This window comes from Rhinichthys klamathensis, unplaced genomic scaffold, assembly GCF_029890125.1.
Source record: "Rhinichthys klamathensis goyatoka isolate OS25496 unplaced genomic scaffold, OSU_Roscu_1.1 h1tg000488l_1, whole genome shotgun sequence".
Classification (NCBI taxonomy): domain Eukaryota; kingdom Metazoa; phylum Chordata; class Actinopteri; order Cypriniformes; family Leuciscidae; genus Rhinichthys; species Rhinichthys klamathensis.
In genome coordinates, this window is record NW_026606975.1 from 172,501 (window position 1) to 190,000 (window position 17,500).

The 17,500-nt window shown below is 35.5% G+C and overlaps 2 protein-coding genes across 2 annotated transcripts in view; both read left to right on the plus strand.

Annotated features, from left to right (window-relative positions):
• Window positions 1-1,903, plus strand: part of kif5ab (kinesin family member 5A, b) — a 76,019-nt gene extending 74,116 nt beyond the window's left edge. The window contains exons 24-28 of the mRNA XM_056237577.1: window positions 1-77; window positions 170-219; window positions 500-527; window positions 609-704; window positions 1,787-1,903. The exon at window positions 1-77 is cut by the window's left edge and continues 74 nt beyond it. Coding sequence (XP_056093552.1) covers window positions 1-77; window positions 170-219; window positions 500-527; window positions 609-681 — 228 coding nt within the window. The 3' untranslated portion in view covers window positions 682-704; window positions 1,787-1,903. The remainder of the gene's footprint in view (window positions 78-169; window positions 220-499; window positions 528-608; window positions 705-1,786) is intronic.
• A 4,801-nt stretch (window positions 1,904-6,704) lies between these two features.
• Window positions 6,705-17,500, plus strand: part of soat2 (sterol O-acyltransferase 2) — a 19,017-nt gene continuing 8,221 nt past the window's right edge. Inside the window, exons 1-10 of the mRNA XM_056237596.1 lie at window positions 6,705-6,846; window positions 6,936-6,988; window positions 7,967-8,103; window positions 8,193-8,243; window positions 9,303-9,410; window positions 9,556-9,829; window positions 12,815-12,890; window positions 14,560-14,644; window positions 14,730-14,775; window positions 15,638-15,767. Of these exons, the coding sequence (XP_056093571.1) occupies window positions 6,774-6,846; window positions 6,936-6,988; window positions 7,967-8,103; window positions 8,193-8,243; window positions 9,303-9,410; window positions 9,556-9,829; window positions 12,815-12,890; window positions 14,560-14,644; window positions 14,730-14,775; window positions 15,638-15,767 (1,033 nt within the window). The 5' untranslated portion in view covers window positions 6,705-6,773. The remainder of the gene's footprint in view (window positions 6,847-6,935; window positions 6,989-7,966; window positions 8,104-8,192; window positions 8,244-9,302; window positions 9,411-9,555; window positions 9,830-12,814; window positions 12,891-14,559; window positions 14,645-14,729; window positions 14,776-15,637; window positions 15,768-17,500) is intronic.

A 17,500-nucleotide genomic window follows, 5' to 3' on the forward strand; every position in this document is an offset into this window, starting at 1 on the left:
CCAATCACGTTCAGCAATGCGATGTTCAACAGCGCCAGTGAAAAACCCAAATCAACAGAGTCCAGTTTGACCAACAAGTGAGTGACAAACAGTGTGTATGGCTTATGCCCGACTGAACTGTGTTTTTACTACAGCTGTGTGTGTGTGTGTGTGTTCCTCATGTGAACAGGACGCAGTCAGCGAACGACACACACACGGACTCCACACACACACTGAACGGTAAAGACATTTCACGCCAACACAACTGATGCTGTACTTTTATGAGCTGAACCAAATGTGATTATTCAGAGTCCAGTGATTACAAGAGTTTCTGCATGGGACCTGATTGAAACATCCAGACTCTATAATGTGTTGATCATCACCGTTGTTTTCTATAAAATAAATGGAAATTTATATTTAATGCAGTACATGTAAATAAACTCGTATCTGAGCATCTTTAATGCATTATTTTGTGCACTTATTATCAGTATTTTAATGCATATTCATACTTATTTGACAGGAAATGGCAGAGATGTGAATGATAACAGGTAAGCGTGTTAATAACTGATGATGATGCTGATGCTTTCTAGTGTGTGTTTGATGATGATGCTTTCTAGTGTGTGTTTCAGCGCTCGCTCTACGTCTGTCACTGCTGACCAATCAGAGGAACGCATTCGTCAAGAGAAGCCCATCGCCAGCTAAACACACACACACACACACACACAGGTAACCTGACCGAGAACTACTGAAGTCACCTTTACAATAGCACTGTAAAAAAACAAAAACATGGTATTGATATTATTGTTTTAAATGCAAGCATATGCACAGTAATGGACAGTATTTGTATATAAAAAAAATAGCTTATTAAATTATAAAAAGAGTATAAATATATTATAATAAATTAAATATATTGAATAATATATATTACATTATTAATATAATAATATTATAACTTTATTTATTAAATTACTAAAGATATATTTAAAGTATTATCATATTTAATATTTTTAGTAATTTAATAAATTATGAAATTATATTTTATATATAGATTTATAAAATAACGTTATTAAATATAAGTATAATACATTACATATATTTAATAATATTCTTTAGTAATTTAATCAATTATAAGATTATAAAAACTTTAATATTTGTTTATTATAATATATGTAATTAAATCTATTTAATGTATTTACTTACCATATTAACAAATATTCTAGTACTTTAATAAATTATTTATAAAAACATATATGTCAATTTTATTTATAATATTATATATTTATTTATAATATAAATATGTTATTAAATATTGTAATTATAATACATTGAACATATTAAATAAAATATCAACATGTTACATATATATATAAATATAATTTTATTTTAATTTAAGTTATATTGATAAATATGACAATGCATATATTAATGCATAAATATATATTATAATATTACATTTTTATATTTGTATAAATATTGTAGTATTTTAATACATTATTTATAAAAATATATATATTTGTCAATTTTATGTATAATATATATTTATAATATTATAAATATGTCACTAAATATTGTAATTATAATACATTGCATATATTTAATAAAATATCAACATATATTACATTATATATATATATATATATATATATATATATAATTTTATTTGAATTTAAGTTATATTGATAAATATGACAATGCATAACAATTATAATTTTATTATAATATTACATTTTTATATTTGTATAAACAATTACTAAAAATAATATTAAATATGAAAAGTAATATTTACCATGTTGTTTCTGTTTCTCTCCAGGCGACCTGTACTTCTGAATTTTCTTCTCTGTATATTTATATATGCATGTTGCCTGCAGTTCCAGTGATCACACACACACGTCACACACACACACACACACACACACGTCGAGCTGCATGAAGTCCAGCGATGATGAAGAGCGTTCATTCTCACGGGTCATTCTCAGAAAACAGCAGCAGACTTTCAGGAACACTTTAATTTATCGCTTTCTATTAAACTATTACCCATAATCCTTCAGTCTTTCTATATATTAGTACCAATAGTCATTTTCTAACCAATAATAATTTCTAATCATCATTTGTTAAAGGGGCAGTGTCCCTATATAAGAGAAAATGCTGAATTAAAATGCATTGATAAATGAGGAAATGCTAATTAGCAGATATAATAATGAAAAACAAACAAAATATCAGATAAAAGTCAGCGTTTCCTGAGAACGACCCAAAAGCCGACCGACTGATGCCGTTCCTCGTCGTCTACATTAGTGTCAGGTTATGATAATATGATGGGATATTTTTATGTAGCTGTAACTATTTTTATACTCATATTTAGATTTGTATGCATTATTTATGTTTCAGTATCGTTGTATAAAGAAAACAACTTTTAGTTTTTATTTAGTTAAATTACTTCTAGCTATAATAAACTAGAGAGTATAAAATTAAAAATAAATTAAAAAGGTAATGGCGACTTTTTCTCCCACAATTTTGAGTTTAAATCTTACATTTCTGAAAAGAAAGGTCAGAATTGTGAGATAAAAAGTTGAAATTACCATTTTAATTTGAATCTGAAGCAGAAACAAGCTTCCATAAGAGAGATGTGTCACGTGACCAGTTTGTGACATTAAATATTTAAGTGTAAAAGTCAGATAATAAAAGATTAATTAAATATATCTAAGTAGATCGGATTGATCCTAGAATCAGGATTTTATACTTCATAAATGGAGTTGAGAAATTATTATCTTGACATTTTATAAATTCAGATGTGTGAGAAACAACAAAAACACATGCAGACACACTCACACACACACACACACACACACTCTTAAACACATGAGCACACAAACACACACTGATGCACATGCACTCTCTCACACACATACAAACACACACACTCATGCACACACAAACACACGCAGACTTAAACACGAGCACACAGACACACACACACACACACGCACAGACACACACACACACACACACACACTCTCACACACACACACACTCAGAGACCGAGAGAGAGCTGTGTGTGTCAACTGCTCATATCACAGGTCAGAACACACACTCACACACACAGACAGACACACACACACACACACACACACACAGACAGACAGACAGACACACACACACACACACACACAGACAGACAGACAGACACACACACACTCAAAAACATGAGCGCACACACACAAACACACACACACTCAAACACATGAGCACACACACATGCATGCACTCTAACACACACACAAAGCATGTACTCACGCACACACTCTCTCTCTCACACACACACACACACACGTGATCAGACACAGTCACATCAGTCAGTGTGAACTCTGATCAAATACTGGCACATTCATCTGTGTGTGTGTGTGTGTGTGTATGGTCAGGTTGCTTCGAGTCTGACCTTTGACCTGTCAACACGTCCTGATCTGCCAGTCAGGGCGAGAGAGTCAGGTTATGAGAGACATATATTCTGATAACACTTCTGTAAGTGATTCTGCACCTTTGAGTCTTGTACAGTAAATCGTGCAGCCAGGATTAGGTTGATTAGATAATGCATTCATAAAGATATAATAATGCATAACAATATTCATATATGTGGGCCGCTTTCTGACCGTCTCTGCCTTTAACTGGGCGAATACAGTTATACGAGATCTCATGTTTGTTTAAAAGAGATTCTGTGCATCATCTGGATAAATGATGGACTAGAGGATGTGTAATAATTTCCCTTTCTGTGTTTGGTTTCTGTAGAGCATGATGGACATGTAGAAAAACTTTCCTTTAAAACTGTTTCAATAAAGAGAATCTGATTCATGAACGTCAGTGTTTTCTGAATGTACAAAATATAAACTCTTTACCGTAACGTGAAGAATCCATACAATCTTTACTGTCCACAAAAGGTTCTTTACTTTAGAAAAAGCTTCTTTAGATTATTAAAATGTTCTTGACTCCAAGAAAACGATTCTCTTTGTTATTTGACGCTGTGAAAACTCCCTTATGGAGCAGATAAATATGAAAAAAAGTATATAATGATCAAGTGTTCCCCAAAAATATAAAATCACAAATGTGTGAGTCATTCATTAGATCTAGTTTCCATATCTACATCCAGGGCCTGAAATTAACATTCGCCAAAGCCAGACGAGAGTAAAAAATCTGTGTTGGCAAATATATTTATCGGTGTCAATCGCGGTAATATTTTTATGAATTATGAGCGCGCGAACACTGAAACTCTTTCACGTCGTCTCGTGCTTGAAAATGCCTGAATTAACAAGTATCCTCATTATCATTGGGTCTCATTCATGAAACACGAGCACAACGAATTTGTGTGTGAATCGTGTGTAAAGTGGTTCTGGCGTAAATTTTCGGATTCATTAAAATGTTCGTATTTTCCAAATGTTTAACATCTGAACGTTTTGCTCATTAATAACTAAGGCTGCTTTTTAATTCACCTTAATCGGGGACATATTTGCACAGCATTTTGAAAAAATATTATATATATATTATATATTTTGAAAAAATATTATATATAAAATATTATATATAATATTTTATTATATATAAAATATTATATATAATAAAATATTTAATATAATATTATATTAGCAGATGAAACTCCAGTAACTGCATCTGTAATGCTGACAAGCTTCCTTTATTTAGGACCCGATTCGCCACTATGTACGCTTGAAAATAAATGTGGTGTTTTGAACGAACTTCTGATAATAAAACTTCGATTTCTGCATCTGAGAAATGTTTCTTTTTCATTCGCTTTTGAGAAGACATGTTGAAATCCTTCGTTTGGTGTCATAATATGATGCCCATATATAGTTGTCAGTCGGATTTAATGGGCGGGATTTATGGTAATTGAGAATGAACGTGCACGCGCGCCCCATTTACGACTGATTGGAATTCATTAACACACACACACATTTCACGATCACATCTGACGTTTACGAAGTATTTGTGAATCAGGAGAAGAGTTTTCGGGAAGGTCTCTTTACGCGCAAATCACTCGCATATTTACTCGTATATTTACGAATGTTTCATGAATGAGACCCATAGTCTGTATTTTCTTAAGTGAACATAAACAGTGAAAGAAATCGCTTGTGTATCAGACTGTTGGATCAGTGCATTCACTCTTAAAGTGACAGCAGCCTAATAAACCTGATGCCGTTTGTGACCCTAATGTTAAAGCAATGTTAATGTTTTAATATGAATATGTTCACCTTAAAGGTTAGTTCACCCCAAAATGAAACTCTGTCAGTGTGTAAGCAAGTCTACAAGCGTCTGGCTGACAACCAAAACAATCGATTTAATCTGTAATTAGCTCACGCAATCATGCGCATATACTCGTGTATATAGTACAGTATAGTGACTGACAGCAGAGTGTGTTCTGTTATAAGTGGACACAGGGTCAGTAGAGCAGATTCAGTGTGTACACAGATCAATGCCGGTGTTGAGTGAGGACACTGAAGAGCAAAGCTCATATAAACACACGTTCAGTCTCCGCGAGCGGGACAACACCACTGGAGACCCGCCAACGACCCGAACCTGAGGGCGAGCCGGTCCGCCAGCGCTTCAGGCTTCCGACGATCATTACGGTTCATGTTCAGTGATTCAAATCAGGTACTGGGGATTTTATCATTTGTAATAAATCATTTTGAAATATCTGTCGGGTCATATTTCACTTAATAAATAACTAAATAAAAGGAAAACATATTTTTGTTCACAGAAAGCCTATTTTAGGAAAATTTTATTCTTTGTATTTTGATATTATATTCATGACAATTACATTTCCCTTCCAAATTCTAATACAGAAATAATGCTATATTTTAAGGTGTATGATTTATTCATCATGGTGCTGCTATTAGCAATACTTTTGATTTGTAATAATTATATTAAAGTATTTTTACTGCAAAAAATATCAAATAAAATAAATTATATATATAGTAGTGCATTTATACATTTTCATATACATCTATATAATTTTAGCATTGCTTTTATTTGTAATAATTGTATTAAAGTAATTTACTGCAAAAACACTATTACAGTAATAAGACTAACTAATACACACACACATATATATATATACACATATATTAATGCATTTTCTTTTTTATGCAATTTTTTTTCTTAGATTTTTTGGGTGAAATATGATCTAGACATGTTTACATGAAATTCATTCATAAATCCCTTCTTAGGAACACTTATAAAGTTATTGTGTCTTTACAATTAAAAAGCAAAGCAAATCTAGCAATCAAAGCATTCATAAATTCATAAAGTAAGTGATTCATAGGTATTAATTTCTTCATGAAGTGAGTTTTTCAACAAGTGACATCTGATCCGTATCTGCGTCTGTCTTAGCATCATCTCCAACATCATTTATCAGCCATAACCATAAATGTGTAATAATATTCATTATATCTCTTTAAATGTGTGTGTTCATGACACTGAGGCCATGTGACTGCAGAAGGAGATGCGTTTGCTAAACGTAAAGTACAATGAGGGTTTCTTTCGGTCATATCAACGTTGTGTGACACGAACGGTCAAAGATTAGCGGTGTTTGCATTCAGAGTAAACTAGCTTCAGTGAGCAGGGCTTATACTATAGCACAGGTTACTCCAGGTCAACATTTCAGCAGGGTTCAAAGGTCAGATGATGAGATGCATTAGACTGAACCAGCATCATATAAACCTTCTGCAACCATCATCATGTTTTCATGCATCTGAATATAAAACTCCATCAGGACTGTGATCGATTAAAGCGTCATGTCAACACACACCTCCAGACACACTCGAGGCCGAGGAGCCACACACACCGAGAACGGCTCGGTCACACAGCGTGAGTTTACACTGATCCTTCTGTCAGGACTTTATTCTGCTCAGATAATGTAAAGCACAGCTGTATTGTGTGTGTGTGTGTGTGTGCAGAGGAGAATCACACGAGAACGAGAGAGATGACACAGAGAAACCAAGACATGGAGGTAAGACACTTCACTGCCGAAAACAACATGATCCTGCCTAAAAAAGAAAGAAAGAAAGAAAGAAAATGTATTTTGGTGTGTGTGTGTGTGTTGATAATGCCTTTAATGTAAGTGGATTCAAATAAAAAAGTATTTAATAGTTTAATTCATATATTTATTATATATACTGTATGTATAAAATATATAATATTTAATAAATTATATATATATATATATACACACACACATTACATTTATTCATTTAGCAGAGGCTTATATCTAAAGCGACTTACAAATGAAAACAATAGAAGCAGTGAAACATATATGTGTGTGTGTGTGCTAAAATTAAAGGCATCAAATACCAAATAAATTGTTTAAATTGTTTTGTATAAATTGCATTAAAAATGCAAAGGTCTGCACTCTAAAAATCTTTTTATTCTTGCCAGGAAATATTGAAATCAATCAACATCTCCTGTCAAGAATAAAAAAAAATTTAATAAAAAAAAATCTAAAAATAAATAAATTAGTGGTAAATCACGATTAATCAATTCTAAAATTAAAGTATGTTTATATATTATTATATTAAATTATACTTATTATATTTATATTATTAAATATATATATGTGTTTATTTGTACACACACACACACACACACACACACACATATATATATATATATATATATATATATAAATATAAACCATAACATATATACAAACATATATTATATAAACACAAACTTTAATTTTAGAATCGATTAATCAATTTGACAGCACTAGAATAAATAAAATCCCAGTGGTCCCAACATTTATTTTAAAGAAAATATATATTCATTCCTTTTTTTAGATATAATAATTAAACTATTAAAGTAATTCTAAATATTTTTTCTCATATTCGCAAAAAAAAAAAAAATTATTTTAGTATTGCATATTGCAGTATTTATAGACCATGGTAATTATATGGTAAATTCTGACCGTATAAAACTGTTTTCTGATCAGAGGATGAAAGAGGCGGTGATCAGACATGTTCAGTCTCGTCTGAATGAAGTGCTGGAGCGAGCGCTCACTGACTCAATCCAGTCTCTGTCCACACACACACAAACACACACCGAGCAGACGGGAAGCACCAACAACAGGTGAGTGTCTGTGATGTCATTTCCTGCCAATGCAGAAGGTGTTGCGTGCTTGAATAAAAGTGTTTCTGCACATGTACTTTGATTTCCAGGCACAAACTGGAGCAGGGGAAGGTGTTTATAGCCAGATGCTCACTGCTGGAGTAAGTATTACTGACGTTTATGAATCAATGAGAAAAATGGGTGAAAAATCCTAACCACCCTAGCAACGCCCTAGCAACCCACCCCCAAGACTCACAGCCTAGTAATAATTTGACAATTTAAAACTTCAAAACATCCTAAATGCCAAAGGTAAAAGGTCACGACTTTGTAAACAATTTCACAAAAATATTAAAACTGTTCTTGAAAATGTCACAAAGTCTGAGAAAACTGTAATTGTCATCAGTTTACTGTAATATTCTTCCTCCCCAATGAGAGTCTATGGCAGCCCTATGAACCGCAAGTAGGAAAATAATGAAAATTGGCACACTTGTAGTGATGGTAATGAACAGTAATAAGACCGACTTTTGGGTCTCTAGGACCAACTCTATAGCGCCACCATTAGTTCAAAAATTCACTTTTCAAATGGTTATAACTTTTAAATGTTTTGTTCTAGAAAATGTTGCCATCTTAATGTTGACTCAAAATTGGTTAAGAGGCAGTATCTTAGCAAAACTTTGATCAATTGGAACGAAACTTGGTACACTTCATTAGAACCATGATCTGAGGGTCCATGCCAAATTTGGGAACAGCGTCACCTACAGGTCATGAGAAATGAAAAATCATAACTTTTGAACAGTTAGTCAGAAAATAGTGACCTTGGTGTCTATGGATTCCTCGTCTCATGCCCAATCCGAGGATAAACCATCGGTCGGCCATTTTGAATTTTGTCATAAATTACATCTTTTAAAGATGTAATTTCTGCCCGACCGCAAGAGAGACTGTGGCCAGAAGAGGTGCAGAAGTTGCATCTGTTCCAGACATGGTGTCGTTCTGAGAATAACCGAATCTGAACTTTTCAAATATAGCATTTATCTGTTATTCGTTGCACAAAATTGAACTACTGAACCTCGGAAGCTAAGTGAAAGTGTGTTGTGTTTTAAAAAAATGTTGGTTCTGTTTTTCTGGCTCTGCACTGCTGTTGCTTCCCCTTCGGGGCTTGCAGCTATTTTTATTATTATTATTTTAACCAAAAATGGCACAAAGTGTTCCTCTCTCTCCAGTGAGTTATTTGAGATCAGTCACATCAGGACCATCTACCACATGTTCATCGCAGCTCTATTCCTGTTCATCATGAGCACTTTAGCAGTGGACTACATCGACCAGGGCAGGTGAGAGTGTGTGTGTGAGAGAGAGTGTGTGTGAGTGAGTGTGTGTACAGTGTGTATACGTGTGTGAGAGCCTGACAGTGAGTGTGTGTACAGTGTGTATACGTGTGTGTGTGAGAGCCTGACAGTGAGTGTGTGTGTATTTCAGGCTGGTTCTGGACTTTGATCTGTTTTATTACGCGTTTGGTCAGTTGAGTACGGTCGTCTGGGCCTGGACGCTCATGTTGAGCTACACTCTGCTCGGGCCGTACCACGTTCTGCGGGTCTGGGGCGAACGGGCCCTCAGGAGCCGCTGGAGGACGTGTGTGTGTGCGCTCACGCTGTGTGCTGCGCAGACGAGCATGCTGGGAATATTCCCTGTGTGTGTCGTCCTGCATTACCAGCTGCCACCCGCATCTCGATTCATCATCATATTAGAACAGGTACTGGGAATAAACAATCGACAGGCTATACTTAATCTACTTTATTATGAAATTACATAAATATGTAATGCATAAACATGTAATTTAATAATTAAATTAAATAAATTATATAAAAAAAATAATGTATATATATATATATATATATATATATATAAATATAAAAAACACTAAATTTTTCAATGTTTAATGTTTCAATTTCTATATACAATTTATATATAGTTATTTAATATATAATCTACATGATAATTAAATGATATATAATAATCAGGTATATTATCACAAATAAATTACATATATAATTGAATGCTTATTAAATAAAAACAATAGAATATATATATATGTATATACATATATATAATTTTATATTACATAATTATATATTAAATAATGATAATCATTCAACTATATATATATATATATATATATATATATATATATATATTTCTAATATAATATTTAATGCATTATATAATATAATATTTAATACATAATTACATCAAATACTATGAAGATACAGATAGAAGTTTAATAAATGAATGATTAACAAACTGGGTTTTAATAATAATGTGTCAATAATAATATAAATAATGATTGTCATTAAATTATATATAATATATTTTTATAATCTACATAATGAAATGAAATTTATAACCAGAAATACATTACACTAATTTTTATTTAACAATCATTAAATTATATTAGACTAATATATATCGTTTAATGATTATCATTATTTGATATATAATTATTTTATATCAAATTATGAATAATATACTATATTTAATACATGATTACATCAAATACTATGAAGATGGAAGTTTAATAAATGAATGGTTAACGAACTGGGTTTAATAATATTGTGCCAGACTCGAAGCGATGCCCAGTGGTTTCTGCCAACGTACACTTGAGGTTCAGGATCCAAAGTCTGCTGCCCTTTGCCAAATTAAATAAATCACTCAATTATTGGCATCATATCATGCATATCAAACCAGACGTGCTCAAATAAGGGGGTCAGAGGTCAGAGGTCACCGGGCTACTGGACACAACTGGGCAGAAACAGTCTGACTGTGGAGATAAAACGTTGACAAAATAATTCCAGTTCTCATGGCTACGTGGAAGCGATAAATAATTATGTATTATAAATTGTAAGTAATTTGTTGAGGTCAATTTGTAAAGAAAGACTTCACGCCTGCGCAGATACATATTCAAACGCATATCTATAGGGCAAACACGTGAAACGCATGTACATTATCATTATTATTTTAAAAAATCCACTCTTATTATAAACTTGTGTCCTGACACGTTAAACCTTTTCCTCACATTTGTTGTTTCTGAATGCTTGTATACAGAATTAATTTCCCTGACTGCAGATTTATGAGTGCAAGCTTCACATTTATAAGAATACTTCACCTAAAAAGGTCATCATTTCCTCGCCCACATGTTGTTCCAAACCGCTATGACTGTCTTTCTTTCTTCTGTGAAACACAAAAGGAGAGATTTAGTAGAAAGTTCACGCTGCACTTTTCCACTCAATTTTAATGTATAGTTAAAACGTTATCAAATTGATTCCAGTTCGTATGGATCCGCGGAAACGTCAAAAAATTCTGTATTATGCAAGTAATTTGGTGTAAAGAAAGATTATGCGGCTGCGCACATACATATTCAAACACGCACATCTATAGACCTTATGCACCAGAGAAACGTGGGCGCCGTCATCTTTAGAATATTGTCTTTGAACTTCCGTTTTTGCGGTCGCTCTGTATATTTCTATGGCATCGCTGTCCAGGAGTAATTAGCTGGTGAAGTGGATTTACTTATTGTAGAGTTAACAAAAGTTATCATGAGCATTGTAATGTTTATCATAAGCATTGTAAAGCAGATGTCTTAACAAATGTCGACCGGGACATTTTTTACGAGCAGTTCATTCATACCTATGCAAGATTGCTGTGAAAATACAGACCGGAAGTCAAAAGACAACGAGCGCAGCGCTGAAAAGGGGCGGGGCTTTACTGTCTATGGACTAAACACGTTTTTGAAGTCAGTGTTGGGAAAGTTCATTTTCTACATGAACTAGTTCAAAGTTCAGTTCACAAATTTTAAAATGAACTAGTTCAGTTCATAGTTCATACTTCAAAAAATTAACTAGTTCATAGTTCTTTTTTTCCCTATGTTGCTGCAAACTATTTTTATTTTGTTTTAATTATCGCCACCACAGCCCATATATAACCACATCGACGGGCAAAGTTTGCACAGAAATGTAAGATTTTTCCCATCCTCACCGACCTTGTCATACGACGCCTCCTCGCTCGCTGCTTTGTCGACTACATGCTGCTTTTTGTTTTGATGACGCATGCGGCGGACGCGATGCGACGCTGCTGGCTGGTGTTGCCAGATTGGGTGTTTTTTCGCTACATATTAAGGCCTGTTTACGTGTGTTTTAGCCGGGTTTTCGCCTGGAAGGCTCTATAGAAATCTGGCACCCTATTGAACGAAGTTAAACTGAGAGAGCGTGCGTTCACAAACACCAGAATGAACGCGTTCACAGTAACGTTCATCAGGCAGTAATTCAGTACGTTCAGTTCACGTTCGCCCAAAATATGAACGAGTTCATGAACTATCGTTCATTGAACGCGTTCAGGCACAACACTGTTTGAAGTTTACATGGAGATGATAATGTTTTCAAAACTTGTACCTTGTTTCAAAGTTTGCGTTCTCGAGCACCAAACGCTGTTGTGTGCAAATAAACGTCCAGAACACATCAAAGTTTTTGTCTTCAGTTAAACGGTGTCGTGTTAGCGGCCCCTAAGTTAACTAATGATCTTTAGCTGGACAATAACTTTATTCTAGAGCTGCTGTAAAGCCTAAACTATCTCTGCTACTGTAATCTCCTGTTATCACTGTAAAGCTGCTGTGAAACTCTGTATTGTTAAAGCGCTGTATAAATGAAGGCCATAGACTCGACTAACTCCTGCTTTTACTCCACAGATCAGACTTGTGATGAAGAGTTACTCGTTTATCCGTGAAACCGTCCCAGCCGTCCTCAAAAGCTCAACACTGAAGGGTGAGAGCTTCAACTCTCGACTGCAGATTCTTTGTACAGTCACACCAAACATTATCCAGACTCCAGATATCAGTTTTCATATTGTTTTACCAGAGTGTGCAGGACACTATAGTTCACTAATGTAAGTAGGAGAGCAAAATAAAGTAAACTGTGACATATTATACCCAATAATTCTTCATACAGTGACTACCAGTGACATTTGGGAGCAAAAATGATTCCTCCACTTTGAGCTGATCATGTTTTCTTCAGTGTGTTTTCTGTAATTGCTAATGCTCTTTTTACACACAGACTGAACAACATGAAGCATTGCTTGGTCACTGGTTGAGCTAAACTGGTATTATGTAATTGTGTAGTTAAATTTAACAGCTGACAGATATTCAACATAATTCATGTGTGAGAGTCTAACAGAAGGACGGACAAAACCAGTCAAATATCAACTCATTTAATAACTCTGAGTTCTGCTCATATTTTATTACCATTTTCTAAACTATAGCGAATAAACTGATAATGTGAGAAATGTTGAAGGTGTGTGAATAATGTTGGTTTGTCTGACAAAAAAAAAAAAGGAAATAAGAACAGCTTTTATTTGACATTCGGCTATATTATATTAAAAAGAGCATTCGAGAGAAAACACATTAGGCAAGTACGACGCGATGACGTCATTAATATGCTAATTTACGCATGACGTCATCTAGCGACATTTAGCGAAGACGTTAGCTACTTTCCTATACCTAACAAATATAGAGAAATACACTTAAAAGTACTTCATAACATTTATGTTAGTAATTACACTTTATCAAAATTTATGGAGATTGATGAGAATTGTTCATTTTGTCTGAATCAGCCAGAAAAAACTCTACATCTTTTTTTTTTAATGTCATCATTCAAAAAAAATTGAGGAAAATTTAACTATATATTTTCAACGGAAATCAGGTCATAATTGTGTATTAACACCCAAACATGTTATCATATATTTTGAGTAAAAAACTACGTCTGTAAATTTTATGATTAATCTTATGATTTTATTAGGTAAATTTTACATTCATAAGAGTAAATTTAATAATTCTAACCCTTGTTTGAAGGTTTTTTTGGCTGATTTTATGTTGTATATTGAGTCTCTTAAATGTATAGATAATAAGAAATGCACTGTATTTGCCAAAGAATTGAAGATAATTGAACAGATGTTTCTCTTTTTCTTCAATACTGATTACTGGTTTGTAACTTTCTCGTAGCTATTATATTATACAAATAGTTAAACTTAGCCCCTTTATTTAAATTTAATTTTTTATATATTTCTTTTCATTTTTTCTTTATATTTTTTAGTTTAGTCGCTTACTTATTTATGTTAAACTAACTTTGGAAATTCTTGGATTGTTGTCTTTTTGGATGTCATGTTATTGTTTGTGTGTTATGTATGTCTAATGTCTAAAAAAAAAAAAAAAAAAAAAGTTAGCTACTTTCCTTTGAAAATAGTTGGCAACACTGGCTGACAGATATTCAACATAATTCATGTGTGAGAGAGTCTAACAGTAGGACGGACAAAACCAGTCAAATATCCACTCATTTAATAACTCTTGTCATATTTTATCACCGTTTTCTAAACTGTGATACTGTGAGAGATGTTGAAGGTGTGTGAATAATGCTGTAACCCTGATCTGTGTTTCCACAGATAAATCTCTGCGATATCCGTCACTCTACAGTTATTTGTACTTCTTGTTTTGCCCGACGCTGATCTACCGTGAGGAGTATCCGCGGTAACGCCTCTCGCTCACCGCACAACTGTATTACACACTTACCAATCAATATCCTGATGACCTCACTGTTTACTGTTCCCTTCAGAAACCCGAACATCAGATGGAACTACGTTTGCATGAACTTTCTGAAGGTGGGATTGACCAACCGCTCACTCACATATTACACACAAACATTACAATCAAAAATCAGAAATTGCATTTTGCATGAAAAACTGTAGCATTATTTTCATGATAATTACACTCCTCGATTCTTATTACTTTTATACAGTGATGAAAATCATCAAAAACATATTTTTTAAATGGCATGAATGCAATTTAGTATACTGTCATCTGTACTTGATGATTTTAAAAATATATTTATATATTTAAATACATAAATGAAAGCACTCTCTTGGCTGATGTCGGTGTCGAGACCAAAATATGAATAAATATAATAAATAAAATAAATAAAAAAGGTCTGTAGATGATCTTATACTCCGCCTGTCAGTATTATCAGGTGTTTGATTGACTAATTATACAAATTATAAGTTAGAGTATATTTAACAAATAATATAAGAATTTAATAAAAATATTAATAAAATTTAAAAAGGACATTAAAGGTATATTTAACAAATAATATAAAAATTAAAATATTAATAAAATTTAAAAAGGACATTAAAGGTATATTTAACAAATAATATAAAAATATAAATACATTTTAAAAAGAACATTAGTTTATTTAACAAATAATATAAAAATATAAATAAATTTTAAAAGGAACATTAGTTCATTTAACAAATAATATAAAAATATAAATACATTTTAAAAAGAACATTAGTTTATTTAACAAATAATATAAAAATATAAATTAAATTAAAAAAGGACAGAGTATATTTAACAAACACATTTCACTTAAAAAATAATTCTGTCATAATTCTGCTTGGCCACGACACACAGCCCTAGTCTGGTAGTGAAGCGTTTGGTTTGTTCCTCACGCTCGTGTTCCTCTGCCAGATCTTGGCCAGTCTCTTCTACCTGTACTTCATACTGGTGCGCTTGTGCATCCCAGTGTTCAGGAACAACAGCCAGCAGCCGTTCAGCTCACGCTCCCTCATCCTGATGCTCTTCCACGCCGCCTTCCCAGGTGCACACACACACACACACACACACACACACACACACACACGCTCCCTCATCCTGATGCTCTTCCACGCCGCCTTCCCAGGTGCACACACACACACACACACACACACACACACACACACGCTCCCTCATCCTGATGCTCTTCCACGCCGCCTTCCCAGGTGCACACACACACACACACACACACACACGTTCCCTCATCCTGATGCTCTTCCACGCCGCCTTCCCAGGTGCACACACACACACACACACACACACACACACACACACACGCTCCCTTATCCTGATGCTCTTCCACGCCGCCTTCCCAGGTGCACACACACACACACACACACACACACGTTCCCTCATCCTGATGCTCTTCCACGCCGCCTTCCCAGGTGCACACACACACACACACACACACACACGCTCCCTCATCCTGATGCTCTTCCACACCGCATTCCCAGGTACACACACACACACACACACACACACGTTCCCTCATCCTGATGCTCTTCCACGCCGCCTTCCCAGGTGCACACACACACACACGCACACACACACACACGCTCCCTCATCCTGATGCTCTTCCACACCGCATTCCCAGGTACACACACACACACACACACACACGTTCCCTCATCCTGATGCTCTTCCACGCCGCCTTCCCAGGTGCACACACACACACACACACACACACACACGCTCCCTCATCCTGATGCTCTTCCACGCCGCCTTCCCAGGTGCACACACACACACACACACACACACGCTCCCTCATCCTGATGCTCTTCCACGCCGCCTTCCCAGGTACACACACACACACACACACCCTCCCTCATCCTGATGCTCTTCCACGCCGCCTTCCCAGGTGCACACACACACACACACACACACACACACACACGCTCCCTCATCCTGATGCTCTTCCACGCCGCCTTCCCAGGTGCACACACACACACACGCACACACACACACACGCTCCCTCATCCTGATGCTCTTCCACACCGCATTCCCAGGTGCACACACACACACACACACACACACACACACGTTCCCTCATCCTGATGCTCTTCCACGCCGCCTTCCCAGGTGCACACACACACACACACACACACACACGCTCCCTCATCCTGATGCTCTTCCACGCCGCCTTCCCAGGTGCACACACACACACACACACACACACGCTCCCTCATCCTGATGCTCTTCCACGCCGCCTTCCCAGGTACACACACACACACACACACCCTCCCTCATCCTGATGCTCTTCCACGCCGCCTTCCCAGGTGCACACACACACACACACACACACACACTCCCTCATCCTGATGCTCTTCCACGCCGCCTTCCCAGGTACACACACACACACACACACGTTCCCTCATCCTGATGCTCTTCCACGCCGCCTTCCCAGGTGCACACACACACACACACACACACGTTCCCTCATCCTGATGCTCTTCCACGCCGCCTTCCCAGGTGCACACACACACACACACACACACACACACACACACACACGCTCCCTCATCCTGATGCTCTTCCACACCGCATTCCCAGGTACACACACACACACACACACACGCGCTCCCTCATCCTGATGCTCTTCCACGCCGCCTTCCCAGGTGCACACACACACACACACACACACACACACACACACACACACACACACACACACACACACACACACACACACACGCTCCCTCATCCTGATGCTCTTCCACGCCGCCTTCCCAGGTGCACACA